Source organism: Symphalangus syndactylus, chromosome 19 (genome assembly GCF_028878055.3).
Source record: "Symphalangus syndactylus isolate Jambi chromosome 19, NHGRI_mSymSyn1-v2.1_pri, whole genome shotgun sequence".
Taxonomy (NCBI): domain Eukaryota; kingdom Metazoa; phylum Chordata; class Mammalia; order Primates; family Hylobatidae; genus Symphalangus; species Symphalangus syndactylus.
Window position 1 is genome coordinate 72,236,079 of NC_072434.2, and position 27,207 is coordinate 72,263,285.

The 27,207-nt window shown below is 39.3% G+C and overlaps 1 protein-coding gene across 2 annotated transcripts in view; it reads left to right on the forward strand.

The window, feature by feature from the left end:
• Positions 1-11,554: 11,554 nt before the first annotated feature.
• The window catches only part of PRSS38 (serine protease 38), a 30,068-nt gene continuing 14,415 nt past the window's right edge, over positions 11,555-27,207 (forward strand). For both annotated transcript variants that reach the window (XM_055234620.2, XM_063613586.1), the window contains exons 1-3: positions 11,555-11,739; positions 11,996-12,158; positions 13,036-13,307. In XM_055234620.2, coding sequence (XP_055090595.1) covers positions 11,592-11,739; positions 11,996-12,158; positions 13,036-13,307 — 583 coding nt within the window. In that variant the 5' untranslated portion in view covers positions 11,555-11,591. The remainder of the gene's footprint in view (positions 11,740-11,995; positions 12,159-13,035; positions 13,308-27,207) is intronic.

Sequence of the window (27,207 nt, forward strand, 5' to 3'; positions counted from 1 at the left end):
AGCATTTTGATTGGATATTTTAATTCATTTATATTTAATGTTATTATTGATATCGTTGGATATATGTCTGCCATTTTGCTTTCTGTGTTCTATATGTCTCATGCCTGTTTTGTCACTTTTTTTCTTTGCATTTCTTTTTATATAGTTTCTATTGCTGGTTTTAAGTTTACTAATCTTTCCATCTATAATATCTAATCTACCATTAATGTTATCCAGTGTACTTTTAATTTCAGACATTATTCTTTCATTTCTATAAATTGTTTGTCTTTTTTACATCTTTCAGGTTTCCATGTAAATTTTTGATCTCATGGAATGCAGTTATAATGTCCGTTTTAATGTCCTTGTCTACTCATTCTGACATTTGAGTCAGCCACTGGTCAGTTTCAGTTGACCAATTATTCTACTCATTATGGGTTGTGTTTTCTTGATTCTTGGTATGCTTGGTATTCTTTGAGTAGACATTTGAGTACTGCTCAGTCTAGTGTGAATTATTCCTTATTGCTCAGGCAGGAACATCATACGAACAGGAATTATGAACTTTTCATATCTGGCTAGTAGAAACAGGCACTATTCCCAGCCCTGGATATAAGCACTGAGTAGTATTTTCTTTCTTTTGGGAAATTCTTTATCCAGCCTAGGGTATGCTTCTCATATGCTCATGCGGATCAGCACTCAGCTAAGTATGTAAAGTAAACTTTCTTCAGTTCTCTAAGGTTCTCTCTGTCTGCATATCTTACATCTCTGGTACTCTGTCCTGAGAACTCTAATCATCTTGGTCTCCTGGACTCTCACTTGTCTCATCAATTCAGGTACTCTGCTAGGCTCAATATGGGTTTCTTCTTCTTGTGCTATGGTCTGGAAGCTGAGACAATCACAGGGCTAATTCCTTTTCTTTCCTGTCTCTCAGGGATGGCGGTCATTCATTGCTTGATGTTCAGGTCCTGAAAACTCATTTTTCTATATTTATTCTTTGTTGTTGTTTCAGATGAAAGGTAAATTTGGCTCTTGTTACTACATCTTGGCAACCAGAAGTATAAATTATTTTTATTGTTTGATTCAAACAAAATTAAAACAAAAATAGTGCTTTAAAAATAGTACATGTATATAGCATTGAAGTACATTCATACTTTTTCTTTTCGAGCGTCCTTTTTTTTCTTCCCATTCTGAGTAGTTTCTTCTGATTTATCTTCTAAATCATGAATTCTCTCTTTATCTGGGTCTGAACTGTTGTTAAAGCCATTCAGGGAGTTCTGAATTTAGAGTTTGTGCCTTTCATTTCTTGAAGTTTCTTTTTGATTCTTAAAAATAATCTCCATCAAATTTATAGTTTCCAGTTGTTGCAAAAAATTCACAAGCTTAGTTTTATCCCCTAGAGCATAATAAGCACATTCATTTTACAGTTTTGGCTGATAATTCAAGTATTTGCATTTCTTCAGGTCTGATTTCTATTGTTTCTTGGTCATGGTATGATATCTCACATTTCTGGTCATCTTTGTTTATGTGCTGAAAGGTGTTTAAATTTTATTTTTAGAAATAATTTAAAGCTAGGGGTGATATTATCATCACCTTAAGAGGATTATTATCTGCTTCTGCTAAGCACATGGGGGCGCTAGGAATCTGGATTTATCTTACACCAAGTTCAGGGTTTGAGATTTTCCGAGCCACCAAGATGACTCAAAGCTGGGCTTCAGTCCATCAAAGGGTTGGTTTACTTCTGATTCACACTTACTCCTAGGGTGCATCCATTCTTGTTTTCAGCCCAAAGCAGGTGTGGTTTAGCATGGTCCACACCCTTGGTGAATCCTAGACTCCCACATGTGTTTCCTTAGCCTAAAAAGACTGCCAAAAAAATGACACGAAGTCACTTGGCTGCCCTTTCTTAAAGGGCAGAAACAGGCTTGAATGCTTAGATCTCCTCACTCCTCTAGATATTATTCTGGTGATTCATTGCCATGTTTTTGATATTTCCTGCTTCTATGGAGATGGCTTTTATGTTTTGTCATAAATTGTTAGTTGTGGCCGGGCACAGTGGCTCACTCCTGTAATCCTAGCACTTTGGGAGGCTGAGGCGGGTGGATTGCTTGAGGCCAGGAATTCAAGACCCAGCCTGGCCAACATGGCGAAACCCCGTCTCTACTAAAACACAAAAAAAACTAGCCCAGCATGGTGGCACACACCTGTAATCTCAGCTACTTGGGAGGCTGAGGCACAAGAATTGCTTGAACCTGGAGGCAGAGGTTGCACTGAGATAAGATTGTGCCACTGCACTCCATCCTGGGTGACAGAGCGAGACTCTGCCTCAAAAAAAAAAAAAAAAAAAAATTGTGTTCATTGGGAGGGCTGGCCCTTATTACATTGTTCACCACTATTGGAAACATGTCTGTATTTCAATCTAAAGTCATAAAGTGTTCTCTTTGTCATTTAAGGGTTTGCTTTTTTAAAAAATACAGCATGAGGTAGGGTTCTTATTTCATTTTTCCCCATGTGGATAACCACTTTTCCAAGAACCATTCATTGAATAGTTCCTCTTTTCCCCACTGATCTCCCATGCCACCTCAGTCATGTATTGAAATTCCATATCTATAAGGATTTAATTCTGAGCTTGGCTCCTATAATGGACTGAATGTTTGTGTTCCCCCCAAATTCAGATGTTGAAATCCTAACCCCCAGTGTAATGGTATTAGGAGGTGGGGCCTTTGGGAGATAGTTAGGTTGAGAGTGGCGTCTTCATTAATGATATTAGTTCCCTTATAAAAGGGGCCCCTGAGTACAATTTTATTTATTTTATTTTATTTTTATTTTTTAGAGTTTCGCTCTTGTTGCCCAGGCTGGAGTGCAATGGTGCAATCTTGGCTCACCGCAACCTCCACCTCCCAGAGTCAAGTGATTCTCCTGCCTCAGCCTCCTGAGTAGCTGAGATTACAGGCATGAGCCACCAGGCCCAGCTAATTTTTTGTATCTTTAGTACAGGGTTTCTCCATATTGGTCAGGCTGGTCTTGAACTCCCGACCTGCCTTGGCCTCCCAAAGTGCTGGGATTACAGGCGTGAGCCACCGCACCCAGCCCCTGAGTACTCTTTTATCCTCCTTCTACTATGTGAAGTCACAGTGAGAAAATGGCAGTCTTCAACCCAGAAGAGAGCTCTCATCAGAACCTAACCATACTGGCACCCTGATCCCAGGCTTCCAGCCTCCAGAACTGTAAGAAATAAATGTCTGTTGTCTATAAACCACCCAGCTTATGGTATTTTGTTATAGCAGCCTGATTGACTAAGACAGTTGCATTCTCGATCAATATTTTTTTGTCTCTGCATATGCACCACTGAGGTTTTAATTACTGTAGCATCATAATAATATTTGGTATCTTATAGGGAAATTTTGTCTGCCTTATTCTTCTTGAACCATTACTCTTCCACATGAATTATAACTTTTAAAATAAATTTTTAGTGTGCATTTAAAAGCTATGTTGGGCAAAATAGTAACAATAAAAATCAAATAGAAACCCTAGAGATAAAGAATACAACAACTGAACTAAAATGTTTGACAGAAAGCTACAATAGTAGACGTGATCAAGCAGAAGAAAGATTCAGTGAACTCAAAGATAGGAATTTTGAAATTATCCAGTCAGACAAGCAAAAGGAAAAGAAAAATAAAGGTCTATGGGAATTATGGGACAACATCAAGAGACTAACCTATGCAAAATAGGAGTCCTTGAAGGAGAGACAAAAAGGGCCAGAAAGTATATTTAATGAACTAATGGCTGAAAAGTTTTCAAATCTGGAGAAAGATGACAACATCCAGGTACTGAAAGCTAAGAGGCTGTCAATTAAATCCAATCCAGCAGTTCACCAAAATACATCATAATCAAATTATCAAAAATCAAAAACAAAGAAAGAATACTGAAAGCAGTAAGAGCTAAAAAACGTATCACAGTCAAGAGAGTCCCAATACAGCTGTCAGTGGATTTCTTGGCAGAAACCCTGCAGGCCAGGAGAGGGTAGAAGGATATATTCAAAGTGCTGAAGGGAAAAAGACCCTGCTATCCAAGAATATTTTCCTTCAGAAGTAAGACAGAAATAACTTTCCCAGACAAACAAAGCTAAGGGATTTGATCACCATTAGGCTTGCACTAGGCTTGGAATTGCTAAAGGAAGTTATTTAAGCTGAAATGAAAGGCTACTACCTAATAACATAAAACATACGAAAGTAAAAGCTCAATGGCATAACTAATACATAGTCATATTCAAAATACTGTAAGTGTGGTGTGAAAAGCAATTGTACCTCTATTATGCAGGTTAAAAGACAAAACTATTGAAAACAACTGTAGCTATAATAAATTGTTAAGGGACACAAATTAGAAAAAAAGGTAAATTTTAACATAAAAAATCATAAAAGGTGTTGGGGGGAGTGAAAGTGTAGAGTTTTTGTTTGTAATCAAAGTTGTTATCAGCTTAAAATAGCCTGTTTTAATTATAAGATTTTTATATAAATGCTAGGATTTGAATGTGCCACCCAAAAGTTCATGTGTTGGAAATGTAATCCCTCTGCCCTCATGAATGGATTAATGTCACTATCATGAGACTGGCTTTATTACAAAAGCAGTTCTCTCTGGCTTTCTTGATTTTGGTCTCTTGCCATGTGATGCCTTCCATTATGTCATGACTCAGCAAAAAGGCTCTCATCAGATACCAACACCATGCTCTTGGACTTCTTAGCCTCCAGAACCGTGAGATAAATAAACTTCTATTGCTTATAAATTACCCAGTTTGTGGTATTCTGGTATAAAAACAGAAAAGGGACTAAGCCAATAGGTCTTATGGTAACCACAAAGCATGAACCTATAGTAGATGCAAAAAATATAAAAAGAAGGGATTCAAAGCAGACCAACACAGGAAACCACCAAATCACAAAGGAAGACACCAAGAGAGGAAGAAACAAATAATCTATGAAACAACCAGAAAACAAATTACAAAATGGCAGCAGTAAGTCCTATCAATATTTGACTGGAATGTAAATGAATCAAATTATTCAATCAAAAGACACTGGGTGGGTGAATGGATTTTTTAAAAAAAACAAGAAACAACTATACACTGCCTACAAGAGACTCACTTTACTAGTAAGGACACACAGAGTGAAAGTGAAGGGATGGAAAAAAATATTCAACACAGATGGAAACCAAAAGAGAGCAGGGGTAGTTATACTAATATAAGATAAAATCAACTTTATGTCAAAAAAGATAAAAAGAGAAAAAGAAGGTCATTATATAATGGTAAAGGGCTGAATTCATTAAGAGGAAATAATAATTGTAAATATACACACACCCGACATTGGGGCATCTAAATACACAACGTGATTATTAAGTGAACTGAAGGGAAAGATAGACTTGATACAATAATAGTATTTTACAATAATACACTACCCCACTTTCAACAATGAGCAGATCATATAGATGGAACATTAATAAGGGAACACTGGACTTGAATTACACTTTAGACCACTTGGACCTAGCAGACTTATGCAGAACATTTCACTCGACAGCAACATAATACACTTTCTTCTCAAATGCACACAGAACATTCTTCCGGATAGATCCTATGTTAGGTCTAGGCCACACAACAAGTCTTAACAAACTTAAGAACTGATTATATCAAGTATCTTTTTGGATCACAAAGGCATGAAACTAGAAATCATAATGAGAAATCTGGGAAATTAACAAATATGTGGAAATTAAACAACGTGTTCCTAAACAACCAACAAATCACAGAAGAAATTACAAAGGAAATTTAAAAAGCCCTTGAGACAAAAAATGAAAACACAGCATACCAAAACTTATGGGATGCACCAAAAGCAGTCCTAAAAGGGAAATTTATAGCAAGAAATGCTTATGGCAAAAAAGAGAAAAGATCTTGAATAAACATTCTAATTGAAATGGTTTGGATATCTGTCCCTTCCAAATCTCATGTTGAAATGTGATCCTCAGTGTTGGAGGTGGGGATTGGTGGGAGGTGATTGGATCACGTGGGCAGATCCCTCATGAATGGTTTAGCAGCATTCCCTTGGTAATAAGTGAGTTCATGCTCAGTTAGTTCACATGAGATTTGGTTTTTCAAAAGCCTGGGACTCCCTCCTCTCTCCCCTGCTCTCACCATGTGACATGCTTGCTCCCCTTCACCTTCCACCATGACTGGAAGCTTCCTGAGGCCCTCACTAAAAGCAGATGCTGGTGCTATGCTTCCTATACAGCCTGAATAATAGTAAGCTGATTCAAAAAACCTCTTTTCCTTATAAATTACCCAGTCTCTAGTATTTCTTTATAGTGATGCAAAAATGGCCTAACACACTAATGCTACATATTGAGAAACTAGAAAAAGAAAAAACTAAGCCCAAAGCTAGCAGAAGGAAGGTCATAACAAATATTAGAGCAGAATAAATAAAATTGTGACTAGAAAAACAATATAAAAAAATAAATAAAACTAACAGCTAGTTTCTTGAAAAGAAGAACAAAGTTGACAAACCCTTATTAGACTAGAAAAAAAAGAAAAGACTCAAATCTCAGAAAGGAAAGTGGTGGCATAACAACTGATATCACAGAAGTAAAAACGATCACAAGAAACTACTATAAACAATTGTACACCAAAAATTGGATATCTAGAAGAAATGAATACATTCTTAGACATATAAAATTTTCCAAGACTGAATCATGAAGAAATAGAAAATCTGAACAAACCAATAACAACTAAAGTGATTGAATCAATAATGATGTTCTTCCATCAAAGAAAAGCCCAGGATTTAATGGCTTCACAGCTAAGTTTTATCAAAAATTTAAAGAAAAACCAACATCAATCCCTCTGACACTCTTCCAAAAAATTGAAGAAGAGGCAACACTTCCAAACTCATTTTATGAGGCCAGTATTACTGTAATACTAAAGCCAGACAAAGGTACTACAAGAAAAGGAAATTACAGATGAACAGATACAAATACAAATATCCCTGATGAACATAGATACAAAAGTCCTTAATAAAATTCTAGCAAACCAAATTCAACAGCACATTAAAAAGATCATTCACTATGATCAAGTAGGATTTATCTCTGAAATGCAAGGATGGTTCAATATATGCAAATCAATAAATGTGATTCATCACAGTAACAAAATGAAGGATAAAACCACATGATTATCTCAATAGATGCAGAAAAAGCATTTCATAAAATTCAATACCTTTTTTATTTTTGAGATGGAGTCTCGCTCTGTTTCCCAGGCTGGAGTGCAGTGGTGAGATCTCGGCTCACTGCATCCTCTGCCTCCTGGGCTCAAGAAATTCTCCTGCCTCAGCCTCCCAAGTAGCTGGGATTACAGGAATGTGCCACCACACCTGGCTAATTTTTGTATTTTTAGTAGAGATGGGGTTTCACCATGTTGGCCAGGCTGGTCTTGAACTCCTGACCTCAGGTGATCCACCCACCTTGGCCTCCCAAAGTGCTGGGATTACAGGTGTAAGCCACCATGCCCAGCCTAAAATTCAACACCTTTTATGATAAACACTGTTAACAGAATAGGTATACATGCAATATACCTGAACACAATAAAAGCCATAGATGACAAATGCATAGCTAACATTGTATTCAATAGTGAAAGTTGAAAGCTTTTCCTCTAAAATCAGGGACAAGACAAGGATGCCCACTTTCATTACTTTTTTTCAACATAGTTCTGGAAATCCTAGCCAGAGCAATTAGGGAAGACAAGAAAATAAAAGATATCCTAACTGGAAAGGAAAAAATGAAATTGTCTCTGTTGATGACATGATATTATACAAAGAAAATCCTAAAGACTCCACCAAAAAGCCATTAGAACTGATAAATTCAGTAAAGTTGTAGGAAACAAAATCAATATATAAAAATTAGTGGCATTTTTATACACTAATAACAAGCTATCTGAAAAAGAAATTAAGAAAACAATTCCATTTACAATAGCAACAATAACAAAATACTTATTTTATTGTCTATTTATATTCATATTTTATTATCAAATACTTCTTTATAAGACTTGTATATTAAAAACTATAAAACTCTTGTGAAAGAAATTGAAGAAAATACAAATAAATGTAAAGATATCCCATTTAATGGAGTAAAAGAATTAACATTGTTAAAATGTCTGTAGTACCCAAAGCAATCTACAGATTCAATGCAATTCATATCAACATTCCAGTGTCATTTTTCACAGAAAATGTCATAGAAAAAAATAATCCTTAAGTTCATATGGAACCACAAAAGACCTCATATTGTCAAAACAATCTTGAGCAAAAAGAACAAAGCTAGAAGCATCAACACTACCTGACTTCAAAATATATTATGAAGCAATCAAAACAGAATGATCCTGGCCAAAACAAAACAAAACCAAACAAACAACCAAACAAAAGAAAACAGACTCAGTGACCAATAGAATCTGATAGAAAGCCAAGAAATAAGCCTGTGCATTTATAGTCAATTGATTTTTGACAAAGACGCTTAGAACATACATTGGAGAAAGGACAGACTATTCAATAAATGATGCTGGGAAAACTGGTTATCCTCATGCAGAAGAATAAAATTAGACCCTCATCTTACACCCTGCACAAAACTCAACTCAAAATGGGTTAAAGACTTAGACCTGAAACTATAAAACTACCAGAAGAAAACACAGGGAAAAACTTCACAACATTGGCTTAGGCAAGGAATCTTTGGATATGACCCCAAAGGCTCAGGCAACAAAAGAAAAATAGACAAATGGAATTGCATTGTATTAGTCCGTTTTTATGTTGCCGATAAAGACATACTTGAGACTGAGTAATTTATAAAGAAAAAGAGGTTTAATGGACTCACAGTTCACATAGCTGGGGAGGCCTCACAATCATGGAGGAAGGCAAGGGGGAGCAAGTCATATCTTACATGGTGGCAAGCAAGAGACAATGAGAACCAAGTGAAAGGGGTTTCCCCTTATAAAACCATCAGATCTCATGAGACTTATTCACCACCATGAGAACGGTATGGGGGAAACTTCCCCCATGACTCAATTATCTACCACTGGGGTCCCTCCCACAACACATGGGAATTATGGGAGCTACAATTCAAGATGAGATTTGAGTGGGGACACAGCCAAACCATATCATTCTGCCCCGGCCCCTCCCAAATCTCATGTTCTCACATTTCAAAGCCAATCATGCCTTCCTAACAGTCCCCTAAAATCTTAACTCATTTCAGCATTAACTAAAAAGTCCACAGTCCAAAATCTCATCCAAGACAAGCAAGTCCCTTCTGCCTATGAACCTGTAAAATCAAAAGCAAGTTAGTTCCTAGATACAGTGGGGGTACAGGCATTGAATAAATACACCCATTCCAAATGGGAGAAATGGGCCAAAACAAAGGGTCTAAAGGCCCCATGCAAGCCAGAAATCCAGCAGGGCAGTCAAATCTTAAAGCTCCAAAATAATCTCCTTTGACTCCATGTCTCATATTTAGGTCATGCTGATGCAAGAGGTGGGTTCCCATGGTCTTGGGCAGCTCTGCCCTGTGGATTTGCAGGGTACAGCCTCCCTCATGGCTGCTTTCACAGGCTGGTCTTGAGCGTCTGCAGCTTTTCCAGGTGAACAGTGCAAGGTGTCGGTGGATCTACCATTCTGGGGTCTGGAGGACAGTGGCCCTCTTCTCACAGCTCCACTAGGCAGTGCCTCAGTGGGGACTCTGTGTGGGGGCTTCAACCCCACATTTCCCTTCTGCACTGCCCTAGCAGAGGTTCTCAATAAGGGCCCCACCCCTGCTGCAAACTTCTGTCTGAACATCCAGGCATTTCTATACATACTGTGAAATCTAGGTGGAAGTCCCCAAACCTCAGTGCTTGACTTGTGTGCACCCACAGGCTCAACACCATGTAGAAGCTGCCAAGGCTTGGGGCTTGCACCCTCTGAAGCCATAGCCTGAGCTGTACCTTGGTCCCTTGTAGCCATGGCTAGAGCAGCTGGAATGCAGGGCACCAAGTCCCTAGGCTGCACACAGCATGGGGGCCCTGGGACTGGCCCAAAAAACCATTTTTTCCTCCTAGGTCTCCAGGCCTGTGATGATAGGGGCTGTGAGAAAGCTCTTTGATATGCTCTGGAGAGACATTTTCCCTGTTGTCTTGGCCATTAATATTTGGTTCCTCATTACTTATGCAAATTTCTGCAGTCAGCTTCAATTTCTCCTCAGAAAATGGGTTTTTCTTTTTCTATCACATCATTAGGCTACAAATTTTCCAAACTTTTATGCTCTGTTTACCTTTTAAAACTGAATATTTTAACAGCACCCAAGTCACCTCTTGAATGCTTTGCTGCTTAGATATTTTTTCCACCAGATATCCTAAATCATCTCCTTCAAGTTTAAAGTTCCACAAATCTCTATGGCAGGGGCAAAATGCTGCCAGTCTCTTTATAAAACATGACAAGCATTACCTTTACTCCAGTCCTTATCTCCATCTGAGACCACCTCAGCCTGGATTTCATTGTCCATATCATTATCAGCATTTCGGTTGAAGCCATTCAACAAGTCTCTAGGAAGTTCCAAACTTTCCCACATTTTCCTGTCTTCTTCTGAGCCCTCCAAACTGTTGCAACCTCTGCCTGTTACACAGTTCCAAAGTTGCCTCCTGGCAGGGAAATTGTTTTGGGATGATTCAAGCACATTACATTTATTGTCCACTATATTTCTATTATTACGTTGTAATATATCATGAAATAATTATACAACTCACCATAATGTAAAATCAATGGGATAAATTTTAGCAGGTATAAATGAAGGCTTGATGAATTTTTTTTTTTTTTTTTGAGATGGAGTCTTGCTCTGTCACCCAGGCTGGAGTGTGGTGGTGTGATCTCGGCTCACAGCAACCTCTGTCTCTCAGGTTCAAGCGATTCTCCTGTGTCAGCCTCCCAAGGAACCAGGATTTCAGTTGCACACCACCACACCTAGCCAATTTTTGTATTTTTAGTAGAGATGGGGTTTCGCCATGTAGGCCAGTCTAGTCTCAAACTCCTGACCTCAAGTGATCCATCTGCCTCACCCTCCCGAAGTGCTGGCATTACAGGCATGAGCCACCACGCATGGCCTATTTCTTTTTCTTTTCTTTTCTTTTCTTTTCTTTTCTTTTTTTCTTTTTTTTTTGATAGCTGGGTGGCAGATGTATAAATTGTCATTGACCTAACAGAATTAGGTTGGGCCATGGAGAAAACTGAGAACATCACAATTTAAAACACAGAATTCTCAAATGGACCAGTGTGTTTAGACCTGACTGTGGAATGGAATGCCACACCTAGGCATACGAGGTATGGTTGGGGCACTGTCACGTGTCCAGCTTGGGAGCCATCATGTTCCCAGGTCAGGAGAGGTGAATCCACAAGACGCAGACATGTGCTGGGGGTGCAGTCGCATGTCCAGGTCAGGTGCCCTCACTTGCTGGGAGTGCCATCTCCTAGTGGGAGCCAGTCACCTGCTGGGGTGCAACTACCTGGTGGGGGCGCAATCCTGTGCTGGAGACACAGTCACGTGTCAGGAGCTAGTCACCCGCTGGGGGCGCTGCCTCGAGCCTCATGGCTGCCCCTGCTTCCGGCATGGGCCCACTCGGGCCCTCTGCCCTGGGCCTTCTGCTGCTGCTCCTGGTGGTGCCCCCTCTCCGGGTCGCAGCCTTGGTCCACAGACACCCAGAGAACCAGGGAATCTCCCTGACTGGCAGTGTGGGTAGGCCCTGCCCCAGGGGCGGATGGGCGGCTGGAGACAGTGCCCTTGGGGCTTCTCTCAGTGCCGGGGCCTCCTCCCCCATGTCGCCTGCCTGCCCCTTCCCCTCCCCCATGTCCCCTGCCTGCCCCTTCCCCTCCCCCATGTCTCCTGCCTTCCCTTCCTCCTGTGTCCCCTGCCCCTCCCCCACGTCCCCTGCCTGCCCTACCTCTCCCGTGGCTCCAGCGTGGCTCCACCGTGAGCTCCGTTCTCCCTGCAGCCTGTGGTCGGCCCAGCATGGAGGGGAAGATCCTGGGAGGCGTCCCTGCGCCCGAGAGGAAGTGGCCGTGGCAGGTCAGCGTGCACTACGCGGGCCTCCACGTTTGCGGCGGCTCCATCCTCAATGAGTACTGGGTGCTGTCGGCTGCGCACTGCTTTCGCCAGTAAGGGGGCGCGGGCCTGGGATGGTGTGGGTAGCTGGGCCTGCAGGGTGTGCCCACAGCGGCTTGGATGGACCCCACGCAAGCCTCCCCCTTCACCACTGTCGACCCCCTTCACCACTGTCGACCCGCACAAGGCCAGGTCCCCGCCAGTGAGGCTGGTCCCCAAACACACAGCTGGGTCCCCATCCTTGAGGCTGGTCCCCCAAGTGCACAGCCAGGTCCTCAAGAGTGACGCTGATCCCCAAGATCACGGCCAGGTCCTCACATGCAAGGCTGATCCCCTAAGTGTACGATTAGGTTCCCATGAGCTAGGTTGGTCCTCAAATGCACAGCCTGGTCCCCACGAGTGAGACTGGTCCTCAAGGGCACAGCCAGATTCCCACAAGTGAGGCTGGTTCTCAAGTGCACAGCCAGGCCCCACAAAAATGAGGCTGCTCCTCAAGTGCACAGCCAGGTCCCCATAAGCAAGGCTGGTCTCTAAGCACCTGGCCTTCCCGATTGCTCCTCCAACAGCCTCATTCACCACAGCTGCCCCGCACAGCAGGCATGCCTCTTCTGTGGCCATCTGACCTCCAGAGGGATGTGTGCAGCCAGGTTGTCGGTAAGAGTCAGAGCAGGTCTCACATGCATGGGCTGCTGGCCCGTACAGCTGGTGGTCGTGTACAGACTTGGGTCCCCAGAGCCTCCATGGGCCAAGTCGACTCTTTAGGGGGCAACTTTGCCAGACAGCCAGATAGGTCCCTACTATGCTGCAGGAAGAAGCTGGCTTTTCAATCCCACCGAGTGAGTGCCAGCCCCTTGCGCTTGGCCTCTCCAGGCCTGTGGGCTGACCACACAGGAAGCTGCGGGCATTGTGCCTCTGTTCTCACCCCCACAGGGACAAGAATATAAAAATCTATGACATGTACGTAGGCCTCGTAAACCTCAGGGTGGCTGGCAACCACACCCAGTGGTATGAGGTGAACAGGGTGATCCTGCACCCCACATATGAGGTGCACCACCCCATCGGAGGTGACGTGGCCCTGGTGCAGCTGAAGACTCGCATTGTGTTTTCTGACTCCGTGCTCCCGGTCTGCCTTGCAACTCCAGAAGTGAACCTTACCAGTGCCAACTGCTGGGCTACGGGATGGGGACTAGTCTCACAACAAGGTAGGAATACAGTGCAGGGCTTTGTGGGCAGGATGAAGGCTTCTCTTCCACCACAGGGAAGAAAATGCTCTGCCAGCTAAGGGGGTCCAGGTGTTTGGGGACTGGAATCCCCACCCGTCAATCAACATTTATTTGTTTGTCAGTGTGGATATTTTGTTGTTTTGTTTTATTTCTGACTGGCTTTGTTGTATGCAGAAAAATACAGCTACTTTGATGTGAAGTTGGTATGCAGTATATCAAGAACACAAATTTAAAAGCATAGTTTTCCTTAAGATTGTAAATGGAACTTAGAAATCTCTTTTAGCTTATCTAAAAACCATTCGTTATTAAACTTTTCTCCAGAAAGTCCTGTGCATTCTTTCTAGATTTCTACCCAGGCACTTTTCAATATTTAGGTCTATTTTAAAGAGATTTTTTTAAATTGCATTTGCTAATTAGTCACAGCTATTGATTTTTGCACATTGATCTTATATCCAGTCATCTTATAGAATTTATTTTTAGTAGTTTATCAACTTATTATTTTGACAGTTCTAGATAAAAGATAATATTTTTCTTCTAGCAAAGACTATTTTATCACTCTCTTCCCATATTTTATCTTTTATTTTTCTTGTCTTCTTACAATGGTTGGAGCCTCCAGTAGAAATGATGCCAGATCTTGTCTTGGTTTTGGTTTGATTGGAAATGCTTATAATGGTTCACTATAGCATTTGTGGCCTGGCCTGGAGATTTCAGGTTGATATATTAAACCAGATTAAGAAAGTTACCTTTTATAGCTGATTTACTTAATTTTTTAAAAATTATAGATAATTATTGATTTTATTGAAATGCTTGCGGCAACTCTTGAGAGGATCATATAGTTTTGTTCTTTTAGTCTATTGATGCCAAGAATAGGCATTTAAGCTGGGTGCAGTGGCTCACACCTGTAAATCCCAGCACTTTGGGAGGCTGAGGTGGGAGGATCGCTTGAGCCCAGGAGTTTGAGACCAGCCTGGGCAACATAGTGAGATCCTGTCTCTACAAAAAATGCTGACTGGGCTGGGCTTGATGGCATGTGCCTGTAGTCCCAGCTACTCAGGAGGCTGACGTGGAAAGATCTCTTGATCCCAGAAGGTCAAGGCTGCAGTGAGCCAAAACTGCATATCTGCACCAAAGCCTGGGCAACAGTGAGACCTTCTCTCAAAAAAAAAAAAAAAAAAAAAGATATTTAATGTGAGATGGGTCTAGAATTTTTTTTCTTAGCTGATTTTATCTTTGGCATCAGTGTACTGCTGACTTTGTAGAATGAGTCAAAACTTTCCCATCTATTTGTATTCTCTGCAATAGTTTCTATTAAAGTAAAGATTAGCTATTTCTTGAAGGTTTGATGTGGCCATAAAACACTCTGATCCTAGTACCTTTTGTGGGTATAAATGATTACTCTATCTTACTCTCTGTTAATGGCTACTGGTTCATTCCAATTTTTAAATTTATTCTTAGGCCAATTTTGATGGATTATATTTTTCTAGAAAGTTGTTCATTTTATTCCAGATTTTGAATATAATGATATTGTGTAAGATTGTAATTCATGTGCTCTTATTATTTTTCTGACCTCTCTTCATTCCTTATCATAGTTGCCAAAATTGTCTATTCTATTGCCTTTTTTTATATAAAACCACCTGCTACAGATTTTGCATTGGTGTATGTGGGGAGATGGTGGTGCATGGGACTTTATATGTTGGGTGCTTTGCTATTCACTCCTATAGCCATCTATTCATTCGTTAAACTTTTTATACTCTAAGTTTGCTTAACCAAACTTTACTAATTTTTTGAGCTGAAAATACAAAAGATATTCAACATTTCGTATTTTTTCTATGAATAAATTGAAGATTATAACTTGTCTTTTAAAGTCTCCTTTGGTCACGTTACAGGCTTTGAATTCTTACATATTTGTTATTCATTTCTCAAAAGTATGTGCACCCTATTTTAATTTTTTCTTTTTTTTTTTTTTTTTTTGAGACGGAGTCTTGCTGTGTCACCCAGGCTGGAGTGCAGTGGCGCGATCTCGGCTCACTGCAAGCTCCACCTCCCGGGTTCAGGCCATTCTCCTGCCTCAGCCTCCCGAGGAGCTGGGACTACAGGCGCCCGCCAACACGCCCGGCTAATTTTTTGTATTTTTAGTAGAGACAGGGTTTCACCGTGTTAGCCAGGATGGTCTCGATCTCCTGACCTCGTGATCCAAAAGTATAGGACAAAATTTTTCATATCTACAAAAAAGGCCATTGAAATTTTATAGGAATTGCATTGAATATTCAGGCCATGTTGAGTAATGTTGACATTTTAACAATATTAAACCTGCCTATCCATGAACATGGAATGTATTTCCATTTATTTGAGTCTTTAATTTCTTTCAGCAATGATTTGTAGATTCGAGTATACAAGTTTTTCACCTCCTTCATTAAATTTGTTTCCAAGGTATGTTATTATTTTAGATGCTATTATAAATGAAATTGCTTTTATAACTATCTTTTTTGGATTGTTCTTTGGGGGTGTATAGAAACACAGCTGATTTTTGGCTGGGCGCAGTGGCTCACACCTGTAATCCCAGCACTTTGGGAGGCCAAGGCGGGTGGTTCACAAGGTCAAGAGATTGAGACCATCCTGGCCGACATAGTGAAACCCCGTCTCTACTAAAAATACAAAAATTAGCTGGGTGTGGTGGCACGTGCCTGTAATCCCAGCTACTCAGGGGACTGAGGTAAGAGAATCACTTGAACCCAGGAGGTGGAGGTTGCAGTGAGCCGAGATCACCCCATTGCACTCCAGCCTGGGCGACAAGAGTGAAATTCCATCTAAAAAAAAAAAAAAAAAAGCAACACAACTGATTTTTTATGTGTTGGCCTTATACCCTGCAACTTTACTGAATTAGTTTATTACATGTAGTAGTTTTGTTTTTTTTTTAAAGATTAATTGGGATTTTCTGTGTATAGGATCATGTCATCTATGAATAGAGATTGTTTTACTTCTTTGTTTCCAATTTGAATGGCTGTTATTTCTTTTTTTTGTCTAAATTATCTGTCTAGAATTTCTAGTACAAATTAAATAGCAGTGATCAAAGTGGAAATCCTTGTTTTGTTTCTGATCTCATGGGAAATGCTTTCAGTCTTTAACCATTGAATATGATGTTAGCTGTCAGTTTTTAAATAAATGCCTTAATGTTGAAGTTTTTCCACATCAATTGGGATGATCCTATGTTGTCTTTTTTCTTTTATTCTATTAATGTATATTACATTGATTGATGTTCTTATGTTGAATTACCCTTGTATTCTTTGGATAAATCTTGCTTTGTCATGGTTTTATATGCTGTTGGTTATAATATTTTGCTGAGGGTTTTTACATCTATATTCTTAAGGTATGATCTGTAGTTATATTTTCTTATGATGTCTTTGGCTTTGGCATCAGGATAATTCTGGTCTCATAGAATGAATTATGAAGTGTTGCTTCCTCTTCTATTTTTTGGTGGAGTGTGATAAAGATTGATTAATTCTTCTTTAAATATTTGGTAGAATTTGCCAGTGAAGCCATCTGGTCCTGTACTTTTCTTTGTTGGGAGATTCTTATTGTTGAATCAATCTCTTTACTTGTTACAGATCTATTCAGATTTCCTATTTCTTCTGTGTAAGTTTAGATAATTCGTATGTTTGTAGAAATTTGTCTATTTCATCCAAGTTATCTCATTTGTGAGATAAGTTATTTCACAAATTTATAATCATTTTTGTGCATTTGTTTTTTGAATCCTGTTGCAAATAAAAAGTGGAATTAAAAACCAAATAAAAAGTGGAATTAAAAACCAAACTCACTTATGAGTGAGAACATGTGGTGTTTTGGTTTTCTGTTCCTGTGTTAGTTTGCTGAGGATAATGGCTTCCAATTCCATCCATATCCCTGCAAAGGACATGATCTCATTTTTTTTGCACAGTATCCCATGGTATACATGTATCACATTTTTTTAATCCAGTCTATCATTGATGGGCATTTAGGTTGATTCCATGTCTTTGCCATTGTGAATAGTGCTGCAATAAATATATGCATGCATGTATCTTTATAATAGAATGATTTATATCATGGTTTAATGGTTTTTATATTTGCCCATGCATTTACCTTTACCAAAGTCCTTTAATTTGTCATATGGCTTTGACTTACTGTTTTGTGTTCTTTCATTTCAATGTGAAGCACTCCAGTTAGCGTTTCCTCTATGGAAGATCTAGTGGTGCAGACTTCCATGGCTCTTGTTTATCCATGAACGACTTAATTTCTCCCTCATTTCTGAAGGATGATGTTGTCAGATATATAGGATTCCTGGTTGAAAGGTTTTTTCTTTTAGCACTTTAAGTACATCGTAACCCTGTCTTCTGATCTCCTTAGTTTTTTATGAGAAATTAGCTATTAATCTGAGGATCCTTGTACATGACTAGACACTTCTCTCTTGCTCATTTCAAGATTCATTGCCTTTAGTTTAGACAGTTTGATTATAATGTGTCTTGTTGGGGGTTATTTGAGTTTATAATACTTGGAGTTTGTTCAATCTGAATTTGTAGATTTAAATATTTCAGCAGATTGCAAAATTTTGGACCATTATTTCTTCAAATATTCTTTCTACCTCATTCTGTCTCTCTTCTCCTTCTGAAAATACCATAACACATATGTGGTTCATTTGATGGTGTCCCAGGAGTCTCTTAGGCTGTCTTTACTTTGCTTCCTCTTTTTTCCTTTCTAATCCTTAGATTTTATAATCTGAATTGTCCTATCTTCAAGTTCACCTGTGCTCTCTTGTGCTTGCTCAAATTGTCTGCTTTGCCCCTCTAGTGAAGTTTTCATTTCAATTATTTGGCATTTTAATGCCAAATATTCTGTTTGGTTCCTTTGATAATTTCTATTTACTAATAGTATCATTTTGTTCATATATCATTTTCCTGATTTTCTTTAATTCTTTGTTTATGTTTTCCCTTAGCTCTTTGAGCATATTTAATACACTTGTTTAAAGTCTTTGTCTAGACTTCTTCAGGGACAGTTTCTGTCCATTTATTTTGTTTTCTTAAGTGGGCCATAGTTTTTTTCTGATTTTTGTTATTATTACTACTATTATTGAAAACAGGAGTATTGAGTTTTATACTTTTGAATATATAATGAATGTTATATGTGGCTGAGTATTGATTATAATAATGTATTAACTCTGGAAATAAGATTATCTCCAACCCCAGGGTTTTCTGTGGTGTTTTGATTGTTGAAAGCTATAGTAGTCTGTTTAATGATTTTCCCAAACTATTTTGTAAAGACTGTATTCTTTTTCATGTGTGGTCACTGAAGTCGCTATTCCTTAGCTTCTGTTAGCTTCTGTTATCTACTGTTTTGACAGTATTTTCTTGAATGCCAGGAGCTAAAAACCAACAAAACCAAAAATCTCTTCTTATGACCTTTGCAGGTTGGCTCTGTGCCAAGGCACTTTTTCAATACTTAGCCATGCTTGCACCAAGCCTAGGGATCAGCCTGAGGTGAAAGCTTTGGTTTTCTCAGGTTTACTTATGAGCGTGTGTCTTACCCTGGGCATGTTCATGGCCTTCCAAATTCCCTCAAGTACAGAGGTGCTTTTTCTAAAAATCTTTTCCAATTTATTTACTTTTTAAATTATATATTTTTTATTTTTATAGATTTAGGAGGTATAAGTGCAGGTTTATTACATGGATATATTGCATAGGGGTGAAGTCTGGGATTTTAGAGTAACCATCACCTAAATAGTGAGTGTTTTACCCAGTAGGTAATTTCTCATCCCTCATCACCTTCCCATCCTCCTACCTTGCCGAGTCTCCAATGCATATTATTCCACTCTTTGTGTTGTGAACTTTATTTAGCTCCCACTCATAAGTGAGAAGAAGCATTATTTGACTTTCTGAATTATTTCACTTAAGATAATGGCCTCCAGTTCCATCCACGTTGCTGCAAAAGACATGATTTTATTCCTTTTTATGGCTGAGTAGTATTCCATGGTGTGTGTGTATGATATGTATTATTTATTTATACATATAATATAAAATAATATGTATACACAAACACACCACATTTTCTTTATCCAATCACTTGTTGATGGGCACTTAGTTTGGTTCTATTTTTTTCTTTTTTGTTCATGCTGTCCCTGGGTGGGCTCGAAGGTTGGTTCTATATTGACATAGTTTGGATGTTTGTTTCCTCCAAGTCTCATGTTAAAATGTGCTCCCCAGTGTTTGAGATGGGGCCAGTAGGAGGTATTTGGATCATAGGGGTGGATTCCTCATGAATGGCTTGGTGCCATCTTTGCAGTAATGAGTGAATTCTTGCTCCATTTGGTTTTTGCAAAAGCTGGACTAATGTTTAAGAGCCTAACATCTCTCTTGCTTCCTCTGGCATCATATGACATGCCTGCTTCCCTTTCACCTTCTGCCCTGATTGTAAGCTTCCTGAGGTCCTCACCAGAGGCAGATGCTGGCACTATACTTCTTGTACAGTCTGCAGAACTGTGAGCCAAAATAAACCTCTTTTCCTTATAATTTTGCCAGCCTCGGTTATCCTTTATAGCTATGCAAAACAGACTAATAGCCGTATTTTTGCTATTGCAAATAGTTCTGCAATAAACATGTGAGTGCAGGTATTTTTTTGTACAGTGACTTATTTTCCTTTAGATAAATACCCAGTGGTGGGACTGCTGGATTGAATGGTAGCTCTATTTTTAGTTCTTTGAGAGATCTCTATATAGTTTTCAATAGAGGTTGTACTAATTTTCTTTTTTTTTCTTCAACTTTTAAGTTCAGGGGTACATATTGCAAGAGGTGCAGGTTTGTTATGTAGGTAAACATGTGCCATGGTGGTTTGCTGCACAAATTATCCCATCACCTAGGTATTAATCCCAGCATCCATTAGCTATTCTTCCTAATGCTTTCCCTCCCTCTATCCCCCCAAACAGGCCCCAGTGTGTGTTGTTTCCCCACTCCCTGTCTCCATGTATTCTCATAATTCAGCTCCCACTTATGAGTGAGAACATGTGATGTTTGCTTTTCTGTTCCTGTGTTAGTTTGCTGAGGATAATGGCTTCCAACTCCATCCATGTCCCTGCAAAGGACATGATCTCATTTTTTCATGGCTGCATAGTATTCCATGGTATACATGTACCACATTTTTTTTATCTAGTCTATCACTGATAGGTATCTAGGTTGATTCCATGTCTTTGCTATTGTGAATAGTGCTGCAATGGACGTTTGTGTGCATATATCTTTATAATAGGATGATTTATATTACTTTGGGAATATACCCAGTAATGAGATTGCTGGGTCAGATGGTATTTCTGCCTCTAGGTTTTTGAGGACTCGCCACACTGTCTTCTGCAATGGTTGAACTAATTTACACTCCCAACAACAGTATAAAAGATGTTCCTTTGTTCCTACAACCTCACCAGCATCTGTTGTTTCTTGACTTTTTAGTAATAGCCATTCTGACTGGCATGAGATGGTATCTCATTGTGGTTTTGACTTGCATTTCTCTAATGATCAGTGATGTTGACCTTTTTTTCATGTTTGTTGGCTGCATGTATGTCTTCTTTTGAGAAGTGTCTGTTCATGACCTTTGCTACTTTTTAATGGGGTTGTTTGTTTTTTTTCTTGTAAATTTGCTTAAGTTCCTTGTAGACTCTGGATATTAGACCTTTGTCAGATGGATAGATTGCAAAATTTTTCTCCCATTCTGTAGGTTGTCTGTTCACTCTGATGATAGTTTATTTTGCTGTGCAGAAGCTCTTTAGTTTAATTAGATCCCATTTGCCAATTTTTGCTTTTGTTGCAATTGCTTTTGGCGTTTTTGTCATGAAATCTTTGCCTGTGCCTATGTCCTGAATGGTATTGCCTAGATTTTCTTCTAGGTTTTTTATTTTTTTGTTTTTTGAGACAGAGTCTTGGTCTGTCACCAGGCTGGAGTGCAGTAGAGTGATCTCAGCTCACTGCAACCTCCAACTCCCTGGTTCAAGCAATTGTCCTGCCTCAGCCTCTGGAGTAGCTGGGATTACAGGCACACACCACTACGCCCAGCTAGTTTTTGTATTTTTAGTAGAGACAGGGTTTCACCATGTTGGTTGGGATGGTCTCGATCTCCTGACCTTGTGATCCGCCCACCTCAGCCTCCCAAAGTGCTGCGATTACAGGCATAAGCCACCACATGTGGCCTGTAGGTTTTTTATAGTTGTGGGTTTTACATTTAAGCCTTTAATCCATCTTGAGTTAATTTTTGTATGTGGTGTAAGGAAGGGATCTAGTTTCATCTTTCTGCATATGGCTAGCCAATTCTCCCAGCACCATTTATTAAATAGAGAATCCTTTCCCCATTGCTTGTTTTTGTCAGGTTTGTTGAAGATCAGATGATTGTAGGTGTGCAGTCTTATTTCTGAGTTTTCTATCCTGTTCCATTGGTCTATGTGTCTGTTCTTGTACCAGTATCATGCTGTTTTGGTTACTGTAGCCTTATAGTATCATTTGAAATTGGGTAGCATGGTGCCTCCAACTTCATTCTTTTTGCTTAGGATTGTCGTGGCTATTCAGGCTTTATTTTTTTTGTGCCATAGGAATTTTAAAATAGTTTTCTTCTAATTCTGTGAAGAATGTCAATGGTAGTTTAATGGGAATAGTACTGAATCTATAAATTACTTTAGGCAATATGGTCATTTTCACAATATTGATTCTTCCTGTCTATGAGCATGGAATATTTCTCCTTTTGTGTCTCCTCTGATTTCTTTGAGCAGTGGTTTGTAGTTCTTTTTGAAGAGGTCCTTCACTTCCCTTGTTAGCTGTATTCCTAGGTATTTTATTCTTTTTGTAGAAATTATGAATGGGAATTCATTCATGATTTGGCTCTCTGCTTGCCTGTTGTCAGTGTACAGGAATGCTAGCAAGTTTTGCATATTGATTTTATATCCTGAGACTTTGGTGAAGTTGCTTACCAGCTTAAGAAGCTTTTGGGCTGAGACGATGGGGTTGTCTAGATATAGGCTCACGTCATCTGCAAAGATAATTTGACTTCCTCTCTTCCTATTTGAACACCGTTGATTTCTTTCTCTTGCCTAATTGCCCTGGACAGAACGTCCAATATTATGCTTAATAGAAGTGGTGAGGCCAGGTGCGGTGGCTCATGCCTGTAATCCCAACACTTTGGGAGGTTGAGGCGGGTGGATCACCTGAGGTTAGGAGTTCGAGATCAGCCTGGCCCAACACGGTGAAACCCCGTCTCTACTGAAAATATAAAAAAGTAGCTGCGTGTGGTGGCATACATCTGTAGTCCCAGCTACTCGGGATGCTAAGGCAGGAGAATCACTTGAACCCGGGAGGCGGAGGTTGCAGTGAGCCGAGACAGTGCCACTGCACTCTAGCCTGAGTGACAGAGTGAACCTCCGTCTCAGAAAAAAAAAAAAAAAGTGGTGAGAGAGGGCATTCTCTTGTGTCGGTTTTCAAGGGCAATGACTGCCTCCAGCTTTTGCCCATTCAATATGATATTGGCTGTGGGTTTGTCATATATGGCTCTTACTTTGAGGTCTGTTCCTTCAACACCTAGTTTAGAGTTTTTAACATGAAAGGATGTTTAATTTTACCAAAGGCCTTTTCTGCATTTATTGAGATAAGCATGTGGTTTTTGTCATTGGTTCTGTTTATGTGATGGATTATGTTTATTGACTTGCATATGTCGAATCACCCTTGCATCCCAGGGATGAAGCCAACTTGATTGTAGTGGATAAGCTTTTTGATGTGCTGCTGGATTCAGTTTGCCAGTATATTGTTGAGGGTTTTTGCATTGATGTTCAACAAATATATTGACCTGAAGTTTTGTTGTGGTTGTTGTAGTATCTCTGCCAGGTTTTGGTATCAGGATGATGCTGGCCTCATAGAACAAATTAGGAAGAAGTTCCTCCTTTTCAATTTTTTGTAATGGTTTCAGTAGAAATGGAACCAGCTCTTCTTTGTACCTCTGGTAGAATTCAACTGCAAATCTATCAGGTCCTGGGCTTTTTTTGTCGGTAGGCTATTTATTACTGCTTCAATTTCACAACTTGTTATTGGTCTGTTCAGGGTTTCAATTTCTTCTTGGTTCAGTCTTGGGAGCGTGTATGTGTCCAGGAATTTATTTTCTAGTTTCTTTTCTAGATTTTTTTAGTTTATGTGCATAGAAGTGTTTATAGTATTCTCTGATGGTTGTTTGTATTTCTGTGGGGTCAGTGGTGATATCCCTCTTATCATTTCTGATTGTGTTTATTTGATTCTTCTCTCTTTTCTTCTTTATTAGTCTAGCTAGTGATCTATTTTATTAATTTTTTTTTAGAAAACCAGCTCTTGAATTCATTGATTTTTTGAAGGGTTTTTCGTGTCTCTATCTCATTCATTTCAGCTCTGATCTCGGTTATTTCTCATCTTCTGCTAGCTTTGGGGTTTGTTTGCTCTTGGTTCTCTAGTTCTTTTAGTTGAGGTGTTAGGTTGTTAACTTCAGATCTTTCTAGATTTTTGATGTGGGCATTTGGTGCTATAAATTTCTCTGTTAGCACTGCTTTAGCTGTATCCCAGAGATTCTGATATGTTGTCTCTTTGTTCTCATTAGTTTCAAAGAACTTCTTGATTTCTGCCTTAATTTCATTATTTATCAAAAAGTCATTCAAGAGCAGGTTGTTCAATTTCCATGTAGTTGTGTGGTTTTGAGTGAGTTTCTTAATCTTGAGATCTAATTTGATTCCACTGTGGTCTAAGGGACTGTTTATTATGTTTTCAGTTCTTTTGCATTCGCTAAGGAGTGTTTTACTTTTGCTATATGATCAATTCTAGAGTAAGTGCCATGTGGTGATGAGAAGAGTGTATATTCTGTTGTTTTGGAGTGGAGAGTTCTGTAAGTATCTATTAGGTCCACTTGATCCAGATCTGAGTTCAGATCCTGAATATTTTTGTTAATTTCCTGTCTCAATTATCTGTCTAATATTGTCAGTGGAGTGTTAAAGTATCCCACTATTACTGTGTGGGAGTCTAAGTCTCTTCGTAGGTCTCTAATAACTTGCTTTATGAATCTGGGTGCTCCTGTATTGGGTGCATATATATTTAGGATAGTTAGCTCTTCTTGTTGAACCCTTTACCATCACTTGGGTCCAGGGAGCCAAGCAGCATCATTCTGTGAACCCCACTTCCATGGCACCCCACAAGTTAAGACCGCTGGCTTGGAATTCCAGCCTGCCAGTCGCGATAGGCTGGAATCTGCTTAAGAAGGACCAGTTCCCCAGGGAGAGGAGCAGTGCCATCTCTGCAGTTGAGTCAACTCAGCTGTTCCAGCCTGCCGGCTCTGGAGAGTCCAGACAATCTGGATGAAGAAGGGTCCTCGACAATGCAGCACAGCTGCACTACCAAGAAGCAGCCAGACTGCTTCTATAAGTGGGTCCCTGATTCTGTTCCTTCTCACAAGGGACCACCCCCCCAGGGTTATGTAGGGACAGATTTCCCACCTTGCTGGGAATCCTGGGGCCTGGTGATACTGGCTTATGAGAGGATCACCTGATCTGCTGGTTGCAATGATTCATGGCAGAAGTGTGGTTTCCCAGGGTGGAATCACACAATCACTTCACCACTTCCCTTGGCTTGAGGGCGGGGATTCCTTTGGGTCCATGTGGCTCCTGGGCGGGCCATCACCCCACCGTGCCTTTCTTCATTCTCTGTGGGTGGACCTGTTTGCCTACTCAGTCCCAGTGCGAGAACCTGGATATTTCAGTTGAAAATGCTGAATTCACTTACCACTTTCATTCCTCTCTGTGAGTGCCACAGACCACAGCTGCTTCTAATTGGCCATTTTGGTCTTGTACTAATTTTCATTTCTACCAGCAGTGTATAAGCCTTCCCTTTTCTCTTCATCCTCACCAATTTCTGTTGCTTTTTGACTTTTTAATAACAACCATTCTGACTAGTGTGAGATGGTATCTCACTGTGGTTTTGAATTTCTCTGATGATTAGTGATATTGAGCATTTTTTCATATGCTTATTGGCCATTTGTATGCCTTCTTTTGAAAAATGTCTATTCCTTTGTCCAAGAAGTGCTTTTGAGCATTCCCAAAGAAATTCTCACTAGCTCTTGCTCATGGGCCTTAGGCGGTATATTGTATATACTTATACTTTTATTGTACATACGTTTACTATATACAGTATATTGTATATAGTTTATGATTCTTGAATCTATTGTGAATGCAATTTTCTCAATTTCATTTTAATTGTTCATTGTTAGCATATTGAAGTACACTTGATTTTTACTTATTTCATTTTGAGAAAGCTAGTTTAAATTCTTTGTAACTCACTATGAGTTTTTTCATGTATTATGTTGTTTGTGAGCAAAGACAGTCTTCTTACTTTCCAATGTGGGTAGCCTTTCTCTCTCTTGCCTCATTACACTGGCTACAACCTCTAATATAATGTTCAATACAACTGGGAATAGTGGATATCCTTGCCTTGTTCTTCATCTTAGTAGGGGAAATGTTTAGTCTTTCACCATCAAGAATGATGTGAGCTGTGGGGTTTTTTTGTAGGTATCTTTTAACAGATTGAGGAAGACTTCTTTTTTTCCTAGTTTGTTGAGTATCTTTGTTATGAATAGGAGTAAGAAATGCTTTTTCTACATCTATTGATATGTTCCTGTGGCTCTTGATTTTTATATTATTGATATATTATATTCAATTTTGGATATTAAACCCACCTTGCATTCCTATGATTAATCCCTCTTGGTCATTGTGTATAATATTCTTTCTAGGTTGCTGGAATCAATTTGTTAATACTTTGTTAAAGATTTTTGCAACTATATTTATGAGACATATTGGCTGAATTTTTCTTGTGATGTTTTTGTCTGGTTTTGGTATAAGAAAAATATTCGTGTTTATAGTATTGGTATTGTTTCCTTCTTAAAGACTTGATAGAATTCATGGACGAAGCCACCTGGGCCTGGGCTTTTCTTTATGGAAAGATATTTTTATTATTAATTTGTTATTTACTTTATGTATTTATTATTGTCCTATTACTTTTACTTTTTCTTATACAGGTGTATTCAGATTCCCATTTCTGCTTGAATTAGTTTAAGGTGTCTACTTTTTTTTTTTTTTTTGAGATGGAGTTTTGCTCTTGTCACCCAGGCAAGTGCAATAGCATGTTCTCAGCTAACTGCAACCTCCGCCTCCGGGTTCAAGCGATTCTCCTGCCTGAGTAGCTGGGATTACAGGCGCCCACCACCAAGCCCTGTTAATTTTTTAATTATTATTATTTTTAGTAAGGACAGGGTTTCACCACGTTGGCCAGGCTGGTCTCGAACTCCTGGCCTCAGGTGATCTGCCCACCTCAGCCTCCCAAAGTGCTGGGATTACAGGCATGAGCCACCAGGCCAGGCCTTAAGGTGTCTAATTTGATAGCACACAGTTGTTCATAATAGTCTCATTATTTATTTTAATTTCTAAAAGGATAGTAGTAATATTTCATCTTTTCTGATTTTGGTAATTGGCATCTTCTCTATTTTTATCTTGGTCATTATAACTAAAGGTTTATCAATTTTGGTTGTCTTCTCGAAGAACTGATTTTTGATCACTGATTTTCCATATTACTTTTCTGTTTTCTATTTTGTTGATTTACACTCTCATCTTTCTTATTTTCTTCCTTCTGATTGCTTTGAATTTAACTGTTCTTTTTCTAGTTTCCTAAGGTAGAAGCTTAGAGTGGTTTGTGACCTTTCTTCTTCTTCTAATATAAGCATTTAAAGCTATAAATTTCCCTCTATGCGCTGTTTTAAATGCTTCCCACAAATTTTGGTATACTGTGTTTTTGTTTTCGTTTAGTTGAGGCTATTATCTAATTTCCCT